At 38.6% G+C, this 22,918-nt stretch overlaps 4 protein-coding genes across 8 annotated transcripts in view; 1 reads left to right on the plus strand and 3 right to left on the minus strand.

Annotated features, from left to right (window-relative positions):
- The window catches only part of LOC127508111 (zinc finger protein 234-like), a 404,421-nt gene that overhangs the window by 363,073 nt on the left and 18,430 nt on the right, over positions 1–22,918 (plus strand). The window contains exons 1-3 of one of the 2 annotated variants that reach the window (XR_007928703.1): positions 1,594–1,801; positions 3,927–5,346; positions 11,241–11,483. Coding sequence is in view for 1 of the 2 variants with exons in the window: in XM_051885764.1 (XP_051741724.1) it covers positions 1,744–1,801 (58 nt within the window). In the remaining variant the exon portion in view is untranslated. Of the gene's footprint in view, positions 1,802–3,926; positions 5,347–11,240; positions 11,484–22,918 lie in introns of those variants that run through there. The other variant, XM_051885764.1, reaches the window with a different exon arrangement.
- The window catches only part of LOC127508114 (obscurin-like), a 536,232-nt gene that overhangs the window by 32,438 nt on the left and 480,876 nt on the right, over positions 1–22,918 (minus strand). The window lies entirely within an intron of this gene.
- Positions 1–22,918, minus strand: part of LOC127508193 (gastrula zinc finger protein XlCGF7.1-like) — a 186,020-nt gene that overhangs the window by 20,075 nt on the left and 143,027 nt on the right. The window lies entirely within an intron of this gene.
- Positions 1–22,918, minus strand: part of LOC127508177 (SLAM family member 5-like) — a 66,255-nt gene that overhangs the window by 7,444 nt on the left and 35,893 nt on the right. The window lies entirely within an intron of this gene.

Below are 22,918 nucleotides of genomic sequence, written 5' to 3' on the forward strand. Positions count from 1 at the left end.
ATTTGCGATTGTATATTGTGTTAATACCATTGGTGTCCTCCCTCTCGTCACTTTCCTCCTCTCTAATGAGATGAGTTCTCCTACCTTTTTATTTTTCTCTCTCCTTTTTGTCTTTTGGCACCCCCTGGAAGCCTGCTTGGCTTACAACTTACATTCCTCTGGCGAATGTTGACCTCTACATCTGTAACATACAACATCTTTTTGTCGCCCTTTTCTCTCAGCTGAGTGCACTATGCACTGCTGTATGTCCTCTAAGTGTCTTTGCGTTTTGTCCTGCCTCTTCAGTTAACAATCCTTATAGATCTCTCACGTTTTTGTGTGCAGATGGTAAGTGCCTTCTCGAACGTTAGCTCCACTTCCGCCGGCAATCTTCTCTGCATTCGGTCGTCATTCACTCCACAGACGAGTCTATCCCGCAGCATTTGTGGAAGTGTGGCCCCATACTCACAGTGCTGTGCTAACTTCTTTAATTCTGCCACAAAATCAGAAAGCGTTTCTCCCTCTTTCCGTGTACGTGAGTTAAACTTGTATCTTTGCACAATTTCATTTGGTTTAGGATTGAAATGACTTTGAGGACATTTACTAACTCTTCATATGTTTTGTCTCCTGGCTTAGGGGGACACAGTAAACTTCTCAACAAGCTATAAGTGTTAGCCCCAACTCCGCTGCCTTCTTTTTCTCAGCAGCCTCGATATCATTCACTTGAAAGACGTACTCCATCATTTCTATGTACTCTTCCCACAGCTGTGACTCACTGTCGAACGGATTCACCTTTCCCACAAGCGTTGACATCTTGACTTAGTTCTTGCCTTTGTCTCACGCTGTCTGTTTCACTGCAGTGAAGATACTCATATGGCCATTCAACACTTACAGCAACATTTCTTCCATCAAACACCATGAATCCTCGTTGCCAATTACGTGATATTCTGTAGTGCATCAGGATATGGAGACGAAGAGATACTGTATATTTAATGTATATTTATTAACAGATGTTTACACGAGCTGGATCTGCCACCAAGCATGGGCAACAACAACACTGCTTACTCTGAGAGATTCAGCCACTTGTTGCACAAGCATGCCCTCTAGTTGTCACACTCTCAACTAACATTATACTTCACTGCAAGCTTCATCTGCCACTTTATGCCTAGCTCTTCTTAGCTCTGCTGCTGCCATGTTTACAACACCTGGCCCCGCCTTGACGCATTGATTGATAGGGCGGGGCGGAGACGTGATCGGCTCAGAATGCATTTTCAAATCCACATTGAATTTTGCTACATTCATTGCGGGACATTTAATGAAAATGCAATCGCAAGTGTCTTAACTGTGAGTGCAAATGCAATTAAGAAAAATAACATATACAATCATTTCTGTAATACATTTTCATTTTAACTTATAAAGCGTTAAAATATGTTTAAATTATATGTTAAAACTAGTGTAGGAAACAGCAAATGTAAATTATATTTTTGAATTCGAATGATCATTTTGCTCCAAACATTGCACATATAGTATGGAAAATGTACATTTAAATACAGAAATGCATTGCCATTTTGCATATTACATTTTAAATTGAATATTGCTACACGCGTGCTTCCATACAGATCAGCTCCTCCTAGTGCAGTTCAACATCAATGAAGCTCCTCCCACAGCAGTTCATCAATAAATGCAGGAATATTCCCATCAGACGAGCATCAGGAAGAGCTGAAATCTGCAAAGACTGAGTTTATTAAAGAGGACAGTGAGAACATGAGTGATCCAGAACCCTGCAGAATGAAACACACTGAAGATACTGAAGAACAAAGAGGTTGGTGTTTATTCTTCATTCATTCATGATGCTGAACAACATTCATGTTTAAGCCTGTCGCGATAGTCGATATTACTTACTCGTGCGACTTATCGCACGATATATGGACATGACCTCGATAATTTTTGGTGACGCGATATATTGCCCATTATGTTTACACAAAAATAAATGGCACCGACATTTTGCCGATCGTGCTGCCTCTGTCATCTAATCTGCTCTCCGAGGCGAAAGCGGCAGGCAGCTCCTAATTCGTTTTTACATTCCACTGCGCCGTTTTTCCATGGAAACGTGTTTGTTTGACTGACACCTCAACAGGATATATCTGACTGCTAAATCTGTCTTTGTTCATATGGACATCTGACAATACCGTGCACCCTGTAGATGGAAAATCTCCATATAAGTGCCTTTTGTGTATTTGCAAATGTTCTACTTGTTGTTTTGCAGTTTTTGTTAGCAAAGGTTTATTTATTATTTATTCAACATTATTTTGACGCTTCAATTCCAATATCTAAGTATTCTTAAGAGTTAAGTTCATTGTCATTTGAAAGTGTGCAGGCCTACTTGCATTATTATGCTGTTATATTATTATATTATGCTGGAAAGCACTTTGGTCAACAGCAGCTGTTTTAAATTTGCTATAGAAATAAAATTTGTATTGTATTATATTATGATTATATATACAGTGGCATAAAATGGTCTTAAAATGACAATAATATCACATATCGCAATTATTTCTGGGGCAATATATCGCACAACATAAAAGTAGTTATCATGACAGGCCTATTTATGTTAGAAAGGTTTAAGCGCTTCTGCATATTTAGATTTGTTAAACTATGAAACTATGAAAAATAGTTAAAGTATGGGTACAAAATATTTTTTTATTATTTATTTTTTTTCAATAAATGGTCAGTAAATGGAGGTTGTGAAACTTTCATATTGATTGTCAACATCAGGTCAAATAAAATATTATTTTAGCTTTTATTTTAAATGTATGTTACATCTGGTTCACATTTTTTTGCAACAACATTACCAACAATTTTTATTAGCAATAAACAGTAAACACCAATATTTATGAGGTAAATGAACTTCTCAGAATGGCTGACAGGTTTTTCAGCATAACTTAAGCAAAAGCTGATATATAGTTACTGATAAAGTTTTATTTCTCATAAGTTATTCATATTTATATATAGATTATTCTTCTTACAGTTGTCATAGTATAACAGGTTTAAGAACTCTTTTTCTTATAACAACTCTGAACGTTATTAAAAAATATTACAATAATGCAATATACAAAACATTTTTAAAGTAAAATTTTTCAAACAGATCAAAGTGCAAAAGAATTATAAAAAACAACAGGTAACACTTTACAATACATTAGATTAGGAATGAGCAACAGCTACATTTGTTACAGAAGGTGTCATTTTTTCGTTTATGATAGTATACAACTAAACATTGTTAGTTTCAGCTCAGGTCCATTGAATAATAGTTACTTTTGATTTTAGTAATGTTATCAAAAATTAACATTAACTAGGATTAAATAAATGCTTTTATGAGTATTATTCATGGTCAGCTTGGTAATAATGAATTAACATGTTAACTAACGAAGCCTTATGTCACTAAGTGTTACTAATCAATAACAAATAATCAGAACATTTTCAGTCATTATAGGGCATGTTGTAGTCCAGTTTTTAAGTATAAAGTATTTGATGCTGTGATGAACAAAATTGAGATTACAAAAAAAAGCATTTGAGATACTGTTCAGTAGCTCAGCTGCTTTGTTTCCGGCCTTTCCGGGGTAACCGCTTTGTTTCTGCTGTGCCATCAGCGCCCTCTGCTGTCAGAGAGTGAATGTGCACTTTCGTTCATATATTTAATTGTTCTCACTACAGAAACATTGGATTTGTCTGTAAAGTTTTAAAAACAATAATTGAAAGATCAGTGTACCTCATTCATGGAAAGATTCAGGGACACAATTTATTATAAGTCATAAAAATTATTGTAAGATTTTATAGCAGTTGTTTATTACATCTGGGCTCACTTATATCTCCATTCATTCTATATTTCTCTCTTTTAATTATTTTGATTTACTGGAAATGAAATTATATATTTTTTTCTTTCATTTCAGATCTGATGGAAGTGAAGGAGGAGAGTGAAGAACTGAGTGAAGTGGAGGAGAAACATCATGTCAATCCTGGAGAAAAACCTTTGAGTCGCTCAAAGACTAAAAAGACATTTTTAAAGAAAAGAAGAGCCGAGAAATCTTTCACCTGCACTCAGTGTGGAAAGAGTTTCACAACAAAGCAAAGTCTTGAGCGTCACACGAGGATCCACACCGGAGAGAAGCCGTTCACATGTGATCAATGTGGAAAGAGCTTCACATGCAAAAAGAATCTTGATGTTCACATGAGAGTTCACACCGGAGAGAAGCCATATGCATGCAATCAGTGTGGGAAGAGATTCAGCCGATCAGAAAACCTTGAAAGTCACATGAGGATCCACACCGGAGAGAAGCCGTTCACATGTGATCAGTGTGAAAAGAGATTCTCAATCAAACAGTCTCTTAAGATTCACATGAGAGTTCATACAGGAGAGAAGCCGCATGTATGCTATCACTGTGGGAAGAGTTTCAGTCAATCATCATGCCTTAAGATTCACATGAGGATCCACACCGGAGAGAAGCCATTCACATGTGATCAGTGTGGAAAGAGCTTCACAAACAAACATAGTCTTGATCTTCACATGAGAGTTCATACTGGAGAGAAGCCATATGCATGCAATCAGTGTGGGAAGGGCTTCAGCCGATCAGAAAACCTTGTAAGTCACATGAGGGTCCACACCGGAGAGAAGCCGTTCACATGTGATCAATGCAGCAAAACATTTTTTAGGGCATCAAACCTGAAGGAACACCTGACAGTTCATACGAAGGAGAAGCCACATTCATGTTCTGTGTGTGGAAAGAGTTTTTCACTGCGGCAACATTTACAAGTACATCAGAAAATTCACACTGGTGTGAGAGAGTACATGTGCTTTGAGTGTGAGAAGATGTTTACTACAGCAAACAGTTTAAAACTGCACGAGAGAATTCACACTGGAGAAAAACTTTACAAGTGTTCACACTGTGATAAGAGATTCAGTCAGCCAGCAAATCTGAAAATACATGAGAGGATCCACACTGGAGAGAAACCTTACAAGTGTTCACACTGCGACAAGAGATTCAGTCGGTCAACACATCTGAAAACACATGAGAGGATCCACACTGGAGAAAACCTTTACAAGTGTTCACAATGTGACAAAAGATTTAGTCAGCCAGCAAATCTGAAAACACATGAGAGGATTCACACTGGAGAAAAACCTTATAAGTGTTCATACTGCGATAAGAGATTCAGTCGGTCAACAAATCTGAAAACACATGAGAGGATCCACACTGGAGAGAAGCCGCACACATATGATCAGTGTGGAAAGAGTTTTACTATTAAAAGTCACCTGAAGCGATACATGAAGATCCATACAGTGGAGAAACCACATCATCACAGTTTGAAATCAAGGTAAGCAGTTCATCTTTATGTGATGAACAACTACCACATTTTACTTGCAGTGACTGGCATATCAATAGGACAAAATTCTCACAATGTATTCAGACACCCCTCATTGTCTCATTTAAAGAAATAACTTTTTATGTTTAACTCGATCAAAAACTTTGGATGCATCAAGATATTTTCTAAAACTTTAGAAAGAATGCTGGCAAGAGCTATGGGCCTATAATTATCTAAACTACCCACCATTCCAGCTTTGTCCTCAATAATGGGCTCTAACAAAACATTGAATCTGGTAACAAACCATGAATCATAAAACCAGTAAAACAGACAGCTAAAAGTGGGGCTAACCTCTTACTTTCATATTTAAGATGTTCAGCAGAGATATGGTCTAGGCCACATGCTTTTTTGTCAGATATAGTTTGCTTATAGCTTGGTACCCTTCATGTGACGTAATCCTCATTACCCTCAATATTGCCCACCTTATACAGACCATCTTGAACACAATTGAATAGATTACAGTAATGCTGTCTCCATAACTCTCCATCTAAGGTACATGGGAGAGATATTCTGCAGTTGTTAAAAGTTCTCACATCTTTCCAGAAATCAGCAATATTATTATTTAACAACTTCTGTGCCATGGAATCAGCCCTCAGAGTTTGCTCATTTTTACATATAAAATGAATAGCATACTTATATATTGCATTAGTAAGTTTATTATACTCAAGCACAGGTCCTTGTCTGTGTTTACCCGCCATAACCCAAAATTTAGAAGCTTTCCTAGCCTCAGCATAATGCTCGGCTACATACATACTTACAAACCCGATTCCAAAAAAGTTGGGACACTGTACAAATTGTGAATAAAAAAGGAATGCAATAATTTACAAATCTCATAGATAACATATCAAATGTTGAAAGTGAGACATTTTGAAATGTCATGCCAAATATTGGCTCGTTTTGGATTTCATGAGAGCTACACATTCCAAAAAAGTTGGGACAGGTAGCAGTAAGAGGCCGGAAAAGTTAAATGTACATATAAGGAACAGCTGGAGGACCAATTTGCAACTTATTAGGTCAATTGGCAACGTGATTGGGTATAAAAAGAGTCTCTCAGAGTGGCAGTGTCTCTCAGAAATCAAGATGGGCAGAGGATCACCAATTCCCCCAATGCTGCGGCGAAAAATAGTGAAGCAATATCAGAAAGGAGTTTCTCAGAGAAAAACTGCAAAGAGTTTGAAGTTATCATCATCTACAGTGCATAATATCATCCAAAGATTCAGAGAATCTGGAACAATCTCTGTGCGTAAGGGTCAAGGCCATAATCTAAACCATACTGGATGCCCGTGATCTTCGGGCCCTTAGACGGCACTGCATCACATACAGGAATGCTACTGTAATGGAAATCACAACATGGGCTCAGGAATACTTCCAGAAAACATTGTTGGTGAACACAATCCACCGTGCCATTCGCCGTTGCCGGCTAAAACTCTATAGGTCAAAAAAGAAGCCATATCTAAACATGATCCAGAAGCGCAGGCATTTTCTCTGGGCCAAGGCTCATTTAAAATGTACTGTGGCAAAGTGGAAAACTGTTCTGTGGTCAGACGAATCAAAATTTGAAGTTCTTTTTGGAAAACTGGGACGCCATGTCATCGGGACTAAAGAGGACAAGGACAACCCAAGTTGTTATCAGCGCTCAGTTCAGAAGCCTGCATCTCTGATGGTATGGGGTTGCATGAGTGCGTGTGGCATGGGCAGCTTACACATCTGGAAAGGCACCATCAATGCTGAAAGGTATATCCAAGTTCTAGAACAACATATGCTCCCATCCAGACGTCGTCTGTTTCAGGGAAGACCTTGCATTTTCCAACATGACAATGCCAGACCACATACTGCATCAATTACAACATCATGGCTGCGTAGAAGAAGGATCCGGGTACTGAAATGGCCAGCCTGCAGTCCAGATCTTTCACCCATAGAAAACATTTGGCGCATCATAAAGAGGAAGATGCGACAAAGAAGACCAAAGACAGTTGAGCAACTAGAAGCCTGTATTAGACAAGAATGGGACAACATTCCTATTCCTAAACTTGAGCAACTTGTCTCCTCAGTCCCCAGACATTTGCAGACTGTTATAAAAAGAAGAGGGGATGCCACACAGTGGTAAACATGGCCTTGTCCCAACTTTTTTGAGATGTGTTGATGCCATGAAATTTAAAATTAACTTATTTTTCCCTTAAAATGATACATTTTCTCAGTTTAAACATTTGATATGTCATCTATGTTGTATTCTGAATAAAATATTGAAATTTGAAACTTCCACATCATTGCATTCCTTTTTTATTCACAATTTGTACAGTGTCCCAACTTTTTTGGAATCGGGTTTGTATTATTATTCTTACTCTTATGCTTATAATATGGTTTACTACATTCATACAGGGCAGTTACTATATCATTATACATAGAGCAGAAATCCCTCCCTTGCTTTACATCTTTACAATTTCCATCACTACATGTTATTGCATCCTTTGGTAAATAAATATTACTCAAAGATTTATCTGTACCAACATAGCAAGCTTGAAGGTCTTCCTTTGTGAGTGTTGACAAGTTCATTTTTTTGCTGTATTGACATTATCATTGTTAGATAACACAATAAAGTACCCAACATTTAGAGTTCATTCATAGTAATTGTTCTGAATTCATGAAGCCACATGGTGTGAATGATGACTAAAAAACTCTGAATTGTACTGGATAGACAGACAGCAATCTCATTCAATGCCATGCATGTGTACAGTGCAGTATTAGGCATTTAAAGGATTAGTTCACTTTCAAAAGAAAATTAGCCCAAGCTTTACTCACCCTTAAACCATCCTAAGTGTATATGACTTTCTTCTTTCTGATGAACACAATCGGATATATATTAATACATAGCCTCCATCCACATCCATTCATCATAAACATGTACTCCACATGGCTCCGGGGGGTTAATAAAGGCCTTCTGAAGCGAAATGATGCATTTGTGTATAAAAAATATCCATATTTAACAAATTATGAAGTAAAATATCTAGCTTCTGCCCAACCACCTTCCGTATTCAAATTACGAAAAAAAAACTGAACTGGTGTCACGTCAGTTAAGCTTTTTCCGTAAGCTGAATAGGGAAGGTGTAGGATGTAGCATAAGCTTTTTGAACTGTGAGAGTTTTACACGTACTTTGTAAGTAGAATACGGAAGGCGGCCTTGAGGAAGCTAGCTTCGCTTCAGAAGGCCTTTATTAACCCCCCGGAGCCATGTGGAGTATACGTTTATGACCAATGGATGTGGATGAAGGCACTTTCTTCAGCTCATACTCATTGATCCCGCTCACTGCCATTATAAAGCTTGGACGTGTCAGAATAATTATTAATATATCTACGATTGTGTTCATCAGAAAGATGAAAGTCATATACACCTAGGATGGCTTGAGGGTGTCATCAGACAAGATGGCTGCCTCGCCAGAGCCTCCATCTATCACGGACACTATGCCAGAGCCTCCAGCCTTCACGGGTGCCTCACCAGAGTCTTCAACAATTATGGATGCACATGAGGATTTTAAGGCTTTCCCGAAGCTCGAGAGGCTGGCTTTAAGTCTGGAGGACACACCACTGATGTCAATGAGAGCAGCTGGCATCTCAACAGTATTGCCAGTAAGTCTGGGGGTCTCTGAGGAGGCCCCAGCATCCACTGTTCTCCCTGTTATGGCAGTGGCTATCTGGTGTGTTTGGGCAGTGCACTACTCTTCAGTTGATGAGTCAGCTCCAGAGACCTCTCCAACCAATGAGATTGTTCCAGAGCCTACTTCAGCCCATGAGTCTGCTCCAGCCTATGAGTTCGCTCTAGTTCTAGAACCCAGCCTTGTAACCTACGAACTTCCTGTCTGCCTTGATGCGACTACAGACTACAGAGTGTGTGCATTGATACAACCACAGAGGTTGTCCCTGAGCTCCGTGCCTGTTTGGACACAGCCCCCTGAGGCCAACGTTAACCTCTCTATGTTTCAGTTCTACCTGATCAGCCGTGGTGGTCGTCTGCTCCACCATGGAGGTCTCCAAGCCTGTCTACTCAGCTGTGGTGGTCGTCTGCCTCGCCTTGGGGGTCTTCAAACTTATCTGCATGGCCTGCTCCGCCCTGGCCCCCTGCCCAGCCTGCTCCGCCCTGGCTGCCTGCTTCGCCCTGGCCATCTGCACAGCCTGCTCTGCCCTGGCCATCTGCTCAGCCTGAGCCACTCTGGCTATCAGCCCGGCCTGCGCCACCCTGGTCATTTGCCCAGGCTGTTCTGTCCTGGCGATTTGCCAGCCTGCTCCTCCCTGGCCGCTTGCACTGCCTGCTCTGCCCTGGCCATCTACATTGCCTGCTTCACCCTGGCCAACTGCACGGCCTGCTCTGCCCTGACCACCTGCTCTGTCTCTGTCTGCATTCCCTCTTCATGGACCTGGCTCTCCATCCCGCACCCTGTTCCGCCTCGGCTCGGCCTCCCTCCTGGACTTCTCTAGCCATGTTAGGAGTGTCTGGAAGCCACTCCTTAGGAAGGGGGCTATGTTACAGTCACCAGCTAGAGTGCCAATAAATAACACCAGAGGGCACTCCATCACAGACTGTTGTTACTCCCTCAAGGACTTCATCTCCCATCATCCTCTGCCTGGTTTCATTATCACTGATTGCTGTCAGCTGTGTCTTTTCTCATTATTTCTGTCTATAAAAGCCAGGATTCACTCACTCACTTTTTGTTAGGTCTTGTACATGTTAAAATTTGCATTTCTGAGCCATTATACTCAACTCAAGCTTTATTTATAAAGCACTTTCTAGACCACAAAAAAGTAGAAACCAAACTGCTGTACAGAAAGACTAAAAAGAATAAAATCAACATACAACCTTTTAAACACATACCACACAACAACAAGGAACACATTTAAAAGACATTTTCAAATGCTAATGAAAACAAATAAGTTTTTAACGCACTCTGAAATACATGAAGTGTAGAAGAAGATTTGACAGACAGAGGAAGGTCAGGAGCAGCAACAGAAATGGCTCGATCACTTTTGAGGAACCATCAGATGTAATTGATCATTTGAACGGAAAGACCTATTGGATTTCTGCAAACTGTTTCCTGTAACGTACAGGAAGCCAGTGTAGTATGATAATCACAGGAGTAATGTGCTCTCTCTTCTTGGTACCTGTTAGAAGCCTTGCAGCTGAATTCTGAACAAGCTGCAGGTGAGAGAGAGAGGCCTGACTCACACCCAGATACAATGCATTACAATAATCGAGATGACACAAAGGCATGCACAACTTTCTCCAAGTCCTCAAAAGAAATGATAGACTTCAACTTGGATATAGATCTAAGATGGAAAAAACTTTTTACAATGGCATTAATTTGACGATCAAATTTGAGCTCTGAGTGGTTTACTGCATGACACCAACTGTACTTTGGAACAGCGGCGTGCACAGGGAGCCCCTTTGATTGCGAAATTGTGTTCTCCAAAAATACTCTTTAATTGTCATTTTAAATCTTTATAGTTTGCCACTTTCCTTCAAACCACTAGATTTCACCCATTTGTCAGCAAGAAGATTTTAATCATTTAAAATATATTGAAATTTAGTATGATCTCTCATTCTTTTATATATTTAATTAAGTACAGGTCAAAATAACTGTTGTTTCATTTTTGCATTAAATATATCTGTTACACTGAATGATGATGGAACATTAAAACATTTTGTTTTGTAATTTGAAACATTAAAATACTTGCATTTAATGGGTTTTTCTATGTAAAATCACTTTTGTACATTTAATTTGACACTAAAATTTGATTTCTGGACTTTAATCCTATAAAAATAAACACAATAACTGATTTATTTTTGATTTTGGCAGATCAGCTCCTCCAACCAATCTGCAGTTCAGTCAACGAAGCCCCGCCCACTGCAGTTCACTTAATGAAGCTCCTCCCACAGCAGTTCACCAATAAATGCAGGAATATTCCCATCAGACGAGCATCAGAGCATCAGGAAGAGCTGAAATCTGCAAAGACTGAGTTTATTAAAGAGGACAGTGAGAACATGAGTGATCCAGAACCCTGCAGAATGAAACACACTGAAGATACTGAAGAACAAAGAGGTTGGTGTTTATTCTTCATTCATTCATGATGCTGAACAACATTCATGTTAGAGAGATTTAAGCACTTCTGCACATTTAGATAAACAGTTAAACTATGAAATGATGCATAATGTTCTTTTCTAACAAAAGCTTAGTAAAGGGAGGTTTGGGAAACTTTCATAATGATTGTCAACATCAGATCAAACTTAATATTTATTTTACATTTACTTCATATCTGCTTCACAATTTGCAAGAGTGTTACCAGAATTTAGGCATTTTCAATATAGTTTACAACACTTATTTTTTAGGAATAAACAGTAAACGCCAAAATGTATGAAGTAAATGAACTTTCCAGAATGGCTGACAGGGTTGTGTGATGGAATTTTTTAATAGTAACAGGAGCGTTTGACATAAGAAGAACCAATCATCACAGTACGCGTGTCGTCACGTGTTAAGATATGATTCGTTTACGATAATCAGACCTGTTATTTTTGAATAATCATCTATGGCCTGGACATATTCCTTTATTGAAACAACTTCAATTTGATGCCAGCATCGGAAAGTAAGTCCATGAATAAAAAGTGAACATTTTTGTTTAATACAATAAATTTCCCCCAAACCTTTAATTTAATCTACCCAAAATAGATTTTAGTTGTATTAATATTTTAAGCTTTGTCTAATTAAAGCTCTTTAAAGTCATATGTTGTTTGCATTTTATTTTTGCAGTTCTGTGATAAAATAAGGTTATAAGACTCTGAAGTATTGTGCATACACGTACAGAATGACTTGCGTGCTCTAATATCTGAAACCAGGTGTAGTGAATATTTACAGTCCTTTGATTCTGATCTGGGTATTTAAGGGAAAGTGTCAGAGCAGACCTTCTGTAGCCAGAATCCCCCATGCAGTGCTGTATCCGTGTCTTAAAAACACTCCCACACCACTGTGTGTCCCATGGTCAGGTATGCATTTCTTACTTAGATTTATTCCTTGAGCAATTGATGTTATGAATTTGTTATTTTTAAATTGGCTTCTAATTGTTTTCTTATGTAATCAGCCTAATACATTTTTACCTGACAAATAAAATGTTATATTTGATTCATTCTGAAATCATCATGACCAGTAGATTAAGAGGAGGCTGGTGCTACCGCAGATCTGTGTTCAGGATAGGTCAAACTACAGGCTCATGAATGAATGGAGCATTAGGAACGTCATCTGAAGACCTTGTGATTTCTGTCTATCACTGACTTGGCAAGGTGTACAGAATTGGCTACATAAACTACACTTTTTTTTATAGGAGTGAGCAGTAGGCAACTGACTAAAATGGTATAAGCTCACCAGCTGACCAAGATCAGACTGGTGAGTTTGTGTCCGTGAGATCCACGTAACCCGAGGCGTGACTCTGTGCAGCATTGGGTCCCTAATGAACAAATAATTGAGAGTACGGGATATCCAGAATATTCAAAGATCCAAATTAATACATAACCAATATTTACGATTAGGTCCTAATTAGAAACATGATCTAAATTCAATAACCATTTGACTATTGGAGTCAGATTAAGTGCAGAGCTAAAGTAAAATGAAAACTAAATTCTAAAAATTAAGTGAACTTCACAGGAGCGCTGAAAAGATGTACACACGTTATATCTTCACCCAGACCGTTGGATTCTGTCAGTGGGCCAACAGATGATTCTGTACAATCTGAAGATTAATGTACCTCATTCATAGAAAGTTTCAGGGACATATGAAATGAATTTATAAAAATGCATCAAAATGATTGGAATGTTTTATAGCAGTTGTCTGTCACAGCAAGTCTCAATTTTATGTCCTTTCACTTCATATTTCTCTCTTTAAATTATTTTGATGTACTGAAAATGAAATGACACTTTTTCTCTTTCCTTTCAGAGCTGATGGAAGTGAAGGAGGAGAGTGAAGAACTGAGTGAAGTGGAGGAGAAACATCATATCAAACCTGGAGAAAAACCTTTGAGTCGCTCAAAGACTAAATAAACATTTTTAAAGAAAAGAAGAGCAAAGAAATCTTTCACCTGCACTAAGTTTCACAAAACAAATGTATTCTTGATCGTCACATGAGAGATCATACTGGAGAGAAGCCGTTCACATGTGATCAGTGTGGGAAGAGTTTCCCACAAAACGTACATCTTAAGGAACACATGAAAGTTCACACTGGAGAGAAGCCGCACACATGCAATCAATGTGGGAAGAGCTATACGCGATCATCACACCTTAAGAGACACATGAGGATCCACACCGGAGCGAGACCGTTCACATGTCATCAATGTGGCAAAACATTTCTTAGGGAATCAGCTCTGAAGACACACCTGACAGTTCATATAAAGGAGAAGCCACATTCATGTTCTGTGTGTGGAAAGAGTTTTTCACTGCTGTCATATTTACATAAACATCAGAAAATACATACTGCTGTGAGAGAGTACATGTGCTTTGAGTGTGAGAAGACTTTTACTACAGCAAACAGTTTAAAACTGCACCAGAGAATTCACACTGGAGAAAAACCTTACAAGTGTTCACACTGTGACAAGAGTTTCAGTCGGTCATCAAATCTGAAAATACATGAGAGGATCCACAGCAGAGAGAAGCCGCACACGTGTGATCAGTGTGGAAAGAGTTTCTCTATTAAAAGTGACCTGAAGATACACATGAAGATCCATGCAGTGGAGAAAACACATGATGTCTCTGTAGTGGTTAAACATGAGATATAATTCATCTTTTGTACATATTACAGGCGATCTTTGGTCTCATTATTCTATAATTTGTTCCCTGGCAAATCGTTTTGTCTGAGGGCAAAGTAAAGTTTCATAACTTTATATATTTAGGCTATTTAACTTTACCGTTGTAGCCTACTGTAATGCTGACTTTGTACGTTTGATTGAATTGTTTGCTTTATTTCTTATTGTAGCTTCTTATACCTTTTACTTATACTTTTATAATGGCTATTACTGATCATTAAAACTGACATTTAACAAAAAGAGACAGTGTTGTGTTTTATGTTTGCAGACTATATGCACATATTGCCCTGAACCACACGTTTAATAGTTTTAAAATGTAAATGAAAAGAGGAAGAGCTGTGTTTTATAGTTTGTTTGGTTATAAATATACAGAAATATACAGTATCTCACAGAAGTGAGTACACCCCTCACATTTTTGTAAATATTCTATAATATCTTTTCATGTGACAACACTGAAGAAATGACACTTTGCTACAATGTAAAGTAGTGAGTGTACAAAGTGTCAATATTTTGTGTGGCCACCATTATTTCCAGCACTGCCTTAACCCTCTTGGGCATGAAGTTCACCAGAGCTTCACAGGTTGCCACTGGAGTCCTCTTCCACTCCTTCATGACGACATCACAGAGCTGGTGGATATGAATAACAACTTGACAATGATATTCTCAGGTACTGATTATATGCTTTATTTAATGTTAAAGTTCTAATGTGAGTTTGAATATATAATTATAATGGCTGGTGTTGTTCCTGGTGTTGTTATTTTGAGGAGAAAAAAAGGTTTCCCCATAGCATCAGCTACTGATGCAAAGTTGAGTGAACTGACTCAACTGACACACTGCTGGCCCTGGGACCTTCGCAAGTATGTGTTTCCCCCAGTGAGCCTGCTTGCACAGCTTCTGTGCAAAGTCAGGGAGGACGAGGTGCAGGTCCTGTTAGTGGCACCCTATTGGCCCACTCGGACCTGGTTCCCAGAACTGATGCTCCTCGTGACAGCACCTCCTTGGCCCATTCCTCTGAGGAAGGACCTTCCGACTCAGACACGGGGCACCCTATGGCACCCATGTCCAGATCTCTGGAAATTCTATGTCTGGTCCCTGGACGGGACGCTGAGGGTTCACTACGAGGAACCTCTATGCCCTGAAGTGGAACCTGTTCGTCAAGTGGTGTCCTCTCTCACCGAGAGGACCCCCGAACATGTTCGATCAGGTCAGTGCTTTCCTTCCTTCAAGAAGGGTTGGAGCAAAGGCTGTCCCCCTCCACCCTCAAAGTGTATGTTGCTGCCATTGCTGCACATTACAACGCAGTTGATGGTAAATCTTTGGGTAAACATGACTCGTTCGTCAAGTTCTTGAGGGGGGCGAGGAGACTAAATCCGCCTCACCTTACCTCTATAATCTCTTGGGACCTGTCCCTGGTACTTACCTCTCTCCGGGGACCTCTCTTCGAGCCTTTGCAGTCGGTTGAGTTGCAGTTGAGTTAAAAAAGCTGTCCCTTAAGACAGTACTCCTGGTTGCATTGGCCTCCATCAAGAGTGTAGGGGACCTGCATGCATTTTTAGTCGACGAATCGTGCCTGAAGTTTGGGCCGGGTGACACTCAAGTTATCTTGAGACCTTGACCCGGATATGTGCCCAAGGTTCCTACCACTCCCTTTAGAGATCAGGTAGTGAACCTGCAAGCGCTGCCCTCGGAGGAGGCAGACCCAGCCCTGGCTTTGCTCTGTCCTGTCCGCGTTTTGCGCCTTTACATGGACAGAACGCGAAGCTTTAGGACCTCAGACCAGCTCTTCGTCTGTTACAGAGGCCAGCAGAAGGGAAAGGCTGTCTCCAAGCAGAGGATGGCCCACTGGATAGTGGATGCCATCACCTTGGCATACCAGTCCCAAGGCGTGCCTTGCCCGCTCGGGTTGAGAGCTCACTTTACTAGAGGAGTTGCCTCTTCCTGGGTGCTCGCACATGGCGCCTTGCTGACAGATATATGTAGAGCTGCGGGCTGGGCGACACCAAACACGTTTGCTAGATTCTATAGCCTTTGTGTAGAACTGTTATCTTCCCATGCACTCGCCCCTACTGGCTGGTAGCACGAAGGACCAGTTCTAAGTGTTGGCTTACAATGCCACTCCTGTCCCCTGGGCCGGATACGTGCGTTCATTGCTCCAGTGAGTTCCCTTGTTCGCTGAAGGAGGGAATGGAGACGTACGTCCCGTCGCCAGTTTCTGTGCCACCGCTGCGGGCTACATGCTCATCTACATGCTCGCCTCCACAGCGAAAAAACAAAGTGCAAGTGCATCCGCTTCCGCATTTATACCCACTCGCGGGGGCGGTGCGCGTGACCCCCGATATCCCAATTCGTCGGTTCAGTTCTAACATACTAACATACTATAACATCTCCATTCCCTCCCTCAGGGAACGAGGATTACATACATAACCGAGATGGTTTACTGGGTTTTACATGATTTTTTTGCAGTTTGGTTTTGGTGAAGTGTAAGTTACTAGAATAAACATTGTCACGTGTACCTTACTACTTCTCACCGCTGCTTCCTGCTGATTTAGAGAACAGTTTCTTCGAGTTTTCTTCAAAAAACAGAACAACCGCGAGCACGTCAAGTATAAATGCCTTGTCCGTTTGGGGAGATGCGCACGCAGTCAGCGGAGGTGGTGCGAAGCCAGGTGAAAGTATAAATCCAGCTTTATGACCGCTAGAGAATGCTGTGTTTAGCGTCATTGTTAGTGCAAACGGGCCGAGGTTTGGAGACCGACTCAGAGCAGGGTGGTTAAGATTGGAAGATTGGTTTTGGAGGCGAAGCAATAAAGAGAGGGGTGGGTTTGTTTGGGTTGATTTCAAATATCAACAATGTCCATCAGGGTTTTTGAAAAACTACTTACCCACCTTTAAACAGTTATCTCCTTATCTGTAAAGAAAGTCAAGTGACGTGAGTTTTTCCATTGTGCCAATGTTTGTCCTGAGAGCGAGCAAGTTCAACTTTACACAACGAGCTCCAGCACCTCAAGCAGACAAAGAGCAACATTTCTGACTAAAATATAAATTTGTTGTTAAATATTGTTATACGTAGCATCTGAATAGATCAAACACACAACTGCTCAACAAAACAGTTACTCTTCCAACCCTTCACCCATGCAGGCTCTGTAATGTCTGCTTCCCCACTGAGCGCTATCACCGTTCTGCTTTTATTACCATTTGCTCTACACTTCAAAGACAGTGTTTTATCAGGAAAACACAGGTCACCGGAATCTTTGCCACTAATTTATTGACAACTTCATCTAAATGAATGAACATGCATCTCCCCAGTACATTTTGTGCATTATATCTGTTTGTATATTGTTCTTTGGTATATTGTAAAGTGTTATAAATGCATGTAATGATACTTCTTGATATTGCAGTCCATCTAGGTGGTGTTTAATATCAAATTACTCCTTGTTTAAAGACTTACATTTTGGTGGACATCACAATATCATAGAATGCATTGTATGTTTGTTATATTTATCAGAGTATAAATGGACACAAACTACTAGTTAACTCCCCCCATGCAAATGAACTCACTTTCAAACAAAGGAATCTCCCGCCAGAGAACTGCACCTTTCTCATTGGTCAAGCTAAGACGAAGGGGCATAAACTTTCTGTAGAAGTTAAATACTTCTGAGTAGATCAGATTTTAGTTCTTCTAGTTCTTCTCTTTGTTCCTGTTGATACTACGGATTGCGTCAAGTGAGACCCAACCCGCCCCCCGAGCCGGGCTGGCAGACCTCACTGACTTCAAGCCATGCACAACTTCCTCGACCAACAGGGTTAAATTAGGAGCGTAAAGTTTGTGGTTATTTTCTTCATTCAACGCAGAAGATATTGATTACAACTTCCATACCATCGGACTGAACCCTCAAAGATTTCAAATTCATTTCCACTCTCTTTTCCTATGTATGTGCGTGTTTGTTAGTTTAGTTATGTGTTTGTGATTTAGATAAATAAAACTTGTGTGCACACTCTTGCAAGTTGATTCTGATCTGCTTATAAACCAGTGTCCCTGATAACGATTACGATCACAGCTACGTGCTAAGAAAGCGATATTTTTCTGTGGCAACGGAAAATATCCTTTCTATAAGAGTTGATAGACGATCAATACTGAGTGTTCGCTGGCCAAACAGATTGATTGTAATATTAATTCAGCTACATTAAGTTAATTTGATTAACTGATTCAAATATTTATAATTAAGTATAACGAGTTATGCTTAATTATTCATATTTCTTTTGAGCTAATTTTGCTAATAAACATGGTAGTTTTCTGCAATGTCAACCATGACATAAACTTGAGAAAAAAAAAAAAAAAAAAAAAAAGAAAAAATAAACCAGTTGTGTAATATTACAATGAAATTATACCAGTTTATACTTCAGAGATTTAATTTAACTTCAGTGCCTTATGGTGGGGTAAGTTAAAACACTGGCTCAATTTACCCCACAGCATTTGGCTCACTTTGCCCCATAGCTGCCATTTTGGGAAAAACAAGCTAGTTTACCAATTTAGACTAATATTTAGCTAAATGACTTGCATGGTTTTATATGTTGTTAAATCACCAATATGCATAATAAATATTTTTAGAACTGGACAAATTTGCTTTGATGAAATCGCATTACATCTGTTATGTTAAAATTTTACTTTGACAAGCCAAAAACAGTTTTTAAAGAAAAGAAGCGACTTCCACTCCTCCCATGTGCTTCTCCTTTTCACAGTCTGACACAAATGATGGGTGGTTCCAAAATATATGGTCACATGACAGTAAAAGTTTACGGGGGTGGGTCAACTTACCCACTGGCTCATCTTACCCCACTCTCCCCTACTGATATTTCTCACAATATGACATAAATAACACAAAAACAAGCACTAATGACACTCATCTTCATCAACCACTACTGCTAAAAAACTATGAATTAACTATGAAACATGGTTTGATTTTATGATAACAACATTGATTGTAATAAAGTAATTAGATCTTTAACATGTAACAGTTTTTATGTGCAGAAACTGAAAACTCTCCCCGTCTCAGACTGATATAACTGATACACAGAACCAATATTTATTTATTGTTTTATTTCTGTAAAAGAGTGCAAATACATAAGTAAAATGCATTCATTAGCTTTTGTTAGCATTCATTGTAAACTACAGTTTTAAATGGTTTATGTGTTGTTAAACTGGTTAAAGAGTGAAGAAGAATAGAGTATTTACTGAAATACACATTCTTTACACATACATTCGCTGATACAGTCAGAATAAAAATAATCAAAATTCATCATCGCAATAACCGTGTTCATCTCATCTGGATATTATCTCGCGGGATTATCTACGTGTTTACACTCAGCTTCTCTCGCGAGATTATAATCTCTACACGGCTATGATCATTTAGATGTTTAATAGCGAAATAAAGGTGATATAGTAGATGTTAATATAATTTATGGAGTTTGAAATGAGTGGATCTTGTATATTGTTGTCATTCGGGAACAGAATGTGATTTCACGAGACTAATAATGAGCCCAGACAAACTCAACAGTTTTATTTTAACATAAACTCATTTCCTGCATTGTTTTTAAACAATTAAAATTAAAATTGATGTAAATTAAAATTGATGTAAAGTTAGCATATCTTTATTGGGACATGACTTGACGAGTGACTCCATGAGTTCGTCTTTATTTCTTAGTTTAAACTGCATATCAAGCATTTATGTAACAATATCCAATTTGTACACTAATGACTGTTATGTTAAATAAAGTTTATTAATAACGATAGCCGATTTATTTTACTTTTGAACACAGTTGATGAACCTGATCTTCCTCAGATGTTGATCTCCTCCTCTGCTCCTTATCAAAAAGTGAATCCAGCCCCCCAGGTGGCTGAGTGCAGTATAGGTCATAAACCCCGCCCTCTCCATCTAATGTAATAAATGTTTATTATTATTATTTGTTAATGCAAAAAATATACAGAGATTTATACAAGCATATACAATTAACAACAAGTACAAAACAAATAAACATACATAAGAATATGTAAACTAAAATAATTAATGCCAGGGGTAAAATTTAACCAGCTTCTTTGATTCAAATCTTTACACAACATTATCCCAAGGTATGTGACATTATCTTTATTTGGTATCCCACAAATTTCTTTCAGGACACAATCTTTAAGAGAGAATAATGTGGACTTATTCTTATTCATCTTTAATCCAGAGATTCCAGAACATTTTTCAATACATTTAATAACTTCATACATTTTGTGACTATTTTTGACAAAAATTGTGGTATCATCCGCTAATTGGCTAAGTTTAATCTCTTTACCAAACACTGAAATTCCTTGAAGACTTACTTTTTTGATATGAGCAGCCATGACCTGAGAAAAGGTGATATAGGACATCCTTGTCTGATGCCACAGTCCATATTAAATCTCTGACAGGTACCGTCAGATAACTGGACTGAACTATTAGTACATTATAAAGCGTTTTGAAAAAAAAAAATGACCAAAACCAAAGAAGTCAATAACTTTGAACATAAACGAATGTTCAATAGTGTCAAACGCTTTATAGAAATCAATAAATAATATAAAACAATCATCTGGGATAATCAATTAAATCAAAAATTAATCTAATATTATTTCCAATATAACGGCCTTTCAGAAAAGCTGACTGCTCTTCATCAAGTATTGTATTTAGATTTTCCTTAAGTTGTTTTTGCAAGAATTGAAGATTTTAACAAACTAATTGGTCTCCAATTTTCGAAGAACAATTTATCTTTACGTGATTGTCCCTATTATAAAGTGACTGTGGATTTTTATATCTCCATATGTTAATTATTTGTTGAGTCATAAATGAAAATGGCTTAATTCACTTGCCATATTGTGGCCATCGATCTTGTTTTTCATCAAACACTGTATTAAAGTTACCACCACAAATTACACCAGCAGAGGGAATTTTGAATGTAAATGATTAATATGGTTCACTTAATGTTGGTTCAGTATCACGTTTGCACCTGCATTTAATGTTGAAACAATTAACGAAAAACAATGGCAATGCTATTGAATCAACATTGCACTATGATTGATCCTACATCACTAATGAATGGTAACATAAGAGAATCAACGCTACTCTATGATGTTGATTCTCTGTGATGTTAAATCAATATTGAAATGGATGAAAATAATCTTTAGTAATGATGTTGATTGAACTGAAATGTCAACATAAAATAAAGTTCTACCAGAAAGACTCGGGACGTAACAATGATATTTATTACCAAACAGCAAGCAGAATATAAAGGTTAACGTTCTTTGGCGTAGGCCCCGTCTGTGGCCCACGTCCTGAAGGTTGCAGACTTTGCGTTTCCTGCCTGAAGCTGAAGGCAGGGGCGTAGCCGACCCCCGGGAAGTATGGACAGGGACCATCCTGGTGGTGGTGGGGAGGATGGAGGTGAAGGTTGGCATCAGCATCTGCAAACTCAGACATGTGTAAGTACTGATCTTTTATACTCCAAGTGTTAGATAATGATTGGTTAGATGTGAACTAAGTGACGTAACATTTGAGTCTTCCCGGCAGAACTTGCGCTAGAGCTTCATTTCTTGAACAACATTAATATTTCAGCTACACTTCAATGGTACGTCAACTAATTTCTGACCATTTCAAAGTTTTGGGAAAACCTTTTAAAACATAAATGACAACTTTCCAGCAGCTGAGTCAGTTTCTTTTATTTGACAGTTTCTTTTATTTGACAGTTTAACACAATCAATGACAAAGAGATAGAAAATTAAATTCTTTAAGAGAGAGGTAAAAAGGATAAAAGCATTACAACCTTTAAAAATAACATTACTTTCAGAAGTCTGATGCCATCATAAATACAAGTGGTCAATGGCTCAAGTTTTCAAAATCTGGCTTGCATCAGACTACTGCCTCTTTTCCTTCAGGTTCTCTGAAATCTGAAAAAGAAAGCATGATGTTACTTAAGAGCAACTCAGTTCAGTTGTCATAGTCACATTCAACAATATACTAATTTGCTAAACACAATATTTTAACTATATTTATAATACTGTAAAATCATGTATATTTAATCTATTTATCAACACTTCAATTACACTATGGGAAAGTGTCCAATCTTTCCACCCAAGCTTATCTCCAGCTCTAATTAAACACACCTGAAGCAGCTAATCAAGGTCATTATGATCAATGAACACTTCCAGGCAGGAGTGTTAGAGCTAAACTCCTCTTGAAGAGGAATAAACACCTCTGAACTATGGCCCTTTCACATCTGTGAAACTACATAGCATTCAAGTAACAAGTGTATCTTGTTGAAAGAAAAAAAAAAAAAAAAAAAAAGAGTTTAGGTTTTCTTTAAAGCTGCAGATTCACCTTATGTAGACCTTAATCTGTTTAAATATCACAAAATGGCCATGGTTTTTTCAATGTTTTATTTATCAAGAGGGTGCTTCTCATTGGAAAGAAGGCAATGTGCTCTGCAAGCATTGAGTAATAAATGCAATACATGGGCTATGTGGGTTGTGTTTGTTTAAATAACACAAATAAAAGTCGGGACAACGATGGGCAGTTCATCTTTTTGTTTTTACTGTGCAATAACTGATTCACGAACTCTGTTAAAGGATTAGTCAACGGTATATGCTTTATAAACACAAATGATCGCCTTGCAAGTGCTT

This window comes from Ctenopharyngodon idella, chromosome 3, assembly GCF_019924925.1.
Source record: "Ctenopharyngodon idella isolate HZGC_01 chromosome 3, HZGC01, whole genome shotgun sequence".
In the NCBI taxonomy this organism is placed as follows: domain Eukaryota; kingdom Metazoa; phylum Chordata; class Actinopteri; order Cypriniformes; family Xenocyprididae; genus Ctenopharyngodon; species Ctenopharyngodon idella.